Below are 2437 nucleotides of genomic sequence, written 5' to 3'. Positions count from 1 at the left end.
CGGAAAAAAAAAAAAAAAAAAAAAAAAAAATCGCTCTTCCACCACTTTGATCCTTTACAGAGACAAGCACGGACGTGATATTTTAGTAAGTGAAATTTCTGTCAAGACACTTGGAGGAGTCCAGAAGCCTCCTCTCAGCCTTATCACTTCAACAGCAACCTTTAATGTTTTTATTTTAATAATAAAACTGACCTTCTGCAGCATCGCTGGCCTCTGAAGAGATGTCACTAGGACTGGGGATCCCCAGGGAGGTCTCTGCTTTTTCTATGACATTGGAAATGCCTTGACCTAGAGAAGATGAGCATAAAAGCACAACTGCATTGCTTTTTCTACCAGGAAAGCAGTGAATAAATCGGAAACAAAATTGGTCACTGAGGACCGTATCCTGGTTTTCACCTCCATACACAGTACTAAGAACTAGCACGGCCTGGCTTGCTCACAGACATGAGTCCATGCTTCACTTTTATGTTGCCTCAGATACATGGGAGCATAAAAGTTTATCAGCCCTGGCACTTCAGCTCAGCACTGTTCGTTACAGGCCTGAAAATAACTCTGCCGCACAGATCTCCCTGCCTCGTTCTGCCATTTGAGGCACACTGACTTTTCCCCTGTGCTGTTTTTGCGCTCGATTTTTGCCACCACCCGCTTCTAAAACCGAAATCCCGTTTTCTAAAAAGCAAACAGGAGAGTAGAAGCCAGAAGCATCTGTGAGAGTCAGGGCATGATTTTACCCCCATCCACAGGTCCCAAAGAAGGACAACACCAGGAGCCCTTACCTACAGTAGCAACTGTAGCTGAGGCGGTGGAGAGAAGCGACTTTCCCCAGCTGCCCCAGTATCCCCACCCGGTCTGAGATGGCTCCATGGATTCAGAGACCTTTATTCAAAGGAGAGAGGCAGAATAATGAATGAGCATCCTTTGAGCTGTGCCTTTATTAAGCTCTTTTAAATGTAGCCAAAAGAGTGAACTTCATTGCACGTGAGTGCCCAAAGCATAGTCAGCTCTGACCTGATCCCCACAACCCCTGCACAAGGCCAAGATAAGCAAATGTTTTGTCGGTCCTATAGCTGACCTCTGATCCTGTATCCTTTCTTACTGTACCAGATGCTTAGAGAAAATTGTAAACCAAAGCAGAGGAGACAGATGCCCCCTTTTCCCCCGACAAGTTTCATCCTACTCCCTAAAAGGGCATTGGTTCAAAGTTGGTGAGAGGCAGAAATGTTGGTGAGGCTGTACGTGCAATAAGAAGTGGAGGAAAAAAAAAAACAGAGAATGGGATTTTTGTGGCAGTGCTGATGCTTATACCCAAAAGCCTTCCTCATCTGCACCTCAAGTGAACCTTATAGGAATATGAGGAAACTAGTTGAACCCATGCTTCACTGTGGAAGATGAATTCAATTTTTTTTTTAATGTTTTATAACCTTTTGTTATCATCATCATCATCTTTGCTTTAGGGTTTATGCATCACTGCCTATTCCAACTTCAAAAGCTTCCATACCATCATTTCCATCTGCCGCCTTCTCTTGCAGACCGTAACGAACTGGCTTCCGGAATAAGAGAATTAATTACACAGACAGATCATTTCACCCTGAGCTAAACACTGAGGAGCCACAGTGCAAAGGGAGAGGGGTTTGGGGCAATGGAGTAGGAAGGAAAGAAAGGGGAAATGAGCTGTCGGATGAGTACAGAGGTCCTTCTCTCTTCCCACACAAACACTCGCTGCACCCTGCTCTCAGGGAAAGAAGCCAATTTCTAGCTATCTAAACTGCACTATGCAAATATCAAAGCATGGCTTTTTGCTGGGCACGAGTGGGGGGAAAGGCAGAGACAGCCCCAGAGGCTCGTTTGCAGGGTTCAATGACATTTAACCCAACGCATTTTCAGCCTCCCTCGGTGGAGAGCTGTCCCATCACTAGTCCATGGAAAAGCAAGCGGGGAAAGGCCTCCGAATCGCTGCCCAACACCACCGGGACCCTGCGGGGTTTGAGGCGTCTCTGCAGAAAGATACCGTCAGGGCTGGGCCAGGGGGCTCTTCCACCAGAGCGGGCTCGCCGGGGGGCTTTGTCTCGGGCCTCCTCCGTGTCAGAGCCGCGGGCTCCACTTCCCTCAGTCCCCCACCGCCTGCTGGAGACACGTGCTCCTCATCCTCCCGGGACTTCCCTCCAGGCAGGCCGCCCGTGCCATCGCCCTCAGCCATCACCGGGGCGGTCCTGCAAAACGGAGCATCACAACCAGGCCCGCACGCGCCACCGGCGTTTATCTCCAACACTGCACGCCTACCCTGCCGCCTGGCCACGGCAACAAGGACACGGCCCTGCCTGGGCGCTGCGGGCACCCCCGGGGCACTCCTTCCCCCGAACACACCCCCAGCTCTGCCCCCAGAGCTCTCCTGCACCCCCCAAATCCCCCCCCAGCTCCTGCCTCCCCAGCTCTGCCC

General features: G+C 50.4%; 1 protein-coding gene across 1 annotated transcript in view; it reads right to left on the bottom strand.

The window, feature by feature from the left end:
• FAM114A2 (family with sequence similarity 114 member A2) overlaps positions 1-2210 on the bottom strand; it is a 17268-nt gene extending 15058 nt beyond the window's left edge. The window contains exons 1-3 of the mRNA XM_019506099.1: positions 2009-2210; positions 777-876; positions 193-288 (exon numbers count right to left, since the gene is read on the bottom strand). Coding sequence (XP_019361644.1) covers positions 193-288; positions 777-876; positions 2009-2197 — 385 coding nt within the window. The 5' untranslated portion in view covers positions 2198-2210. The remainder of the gene's footprint in view (positions 1-192; positions 289-776; positions 877-2008) is intronic.
• Positions 2211-2437: the final 227 nt, after the last annotated feature.

The sequence above is a fragment of the Gavialis gangeticus genome, unplaced genomic scaffold (assembly GCF_001723915.1).
Source record: "Gavialis gangeticus isolate Ggan-Ray unplaced genomic scaffold, GavGan_comp1, whole genome shotgun sequence".
NCBI lineage: Eukaryota > Metazoa > Chordata > Crocodylia > Gavialidae > Gavialis > Gavialis gangeticus.
This window is presented reverse-complemented; position numbering and strand designations above follow the sequence as displayed.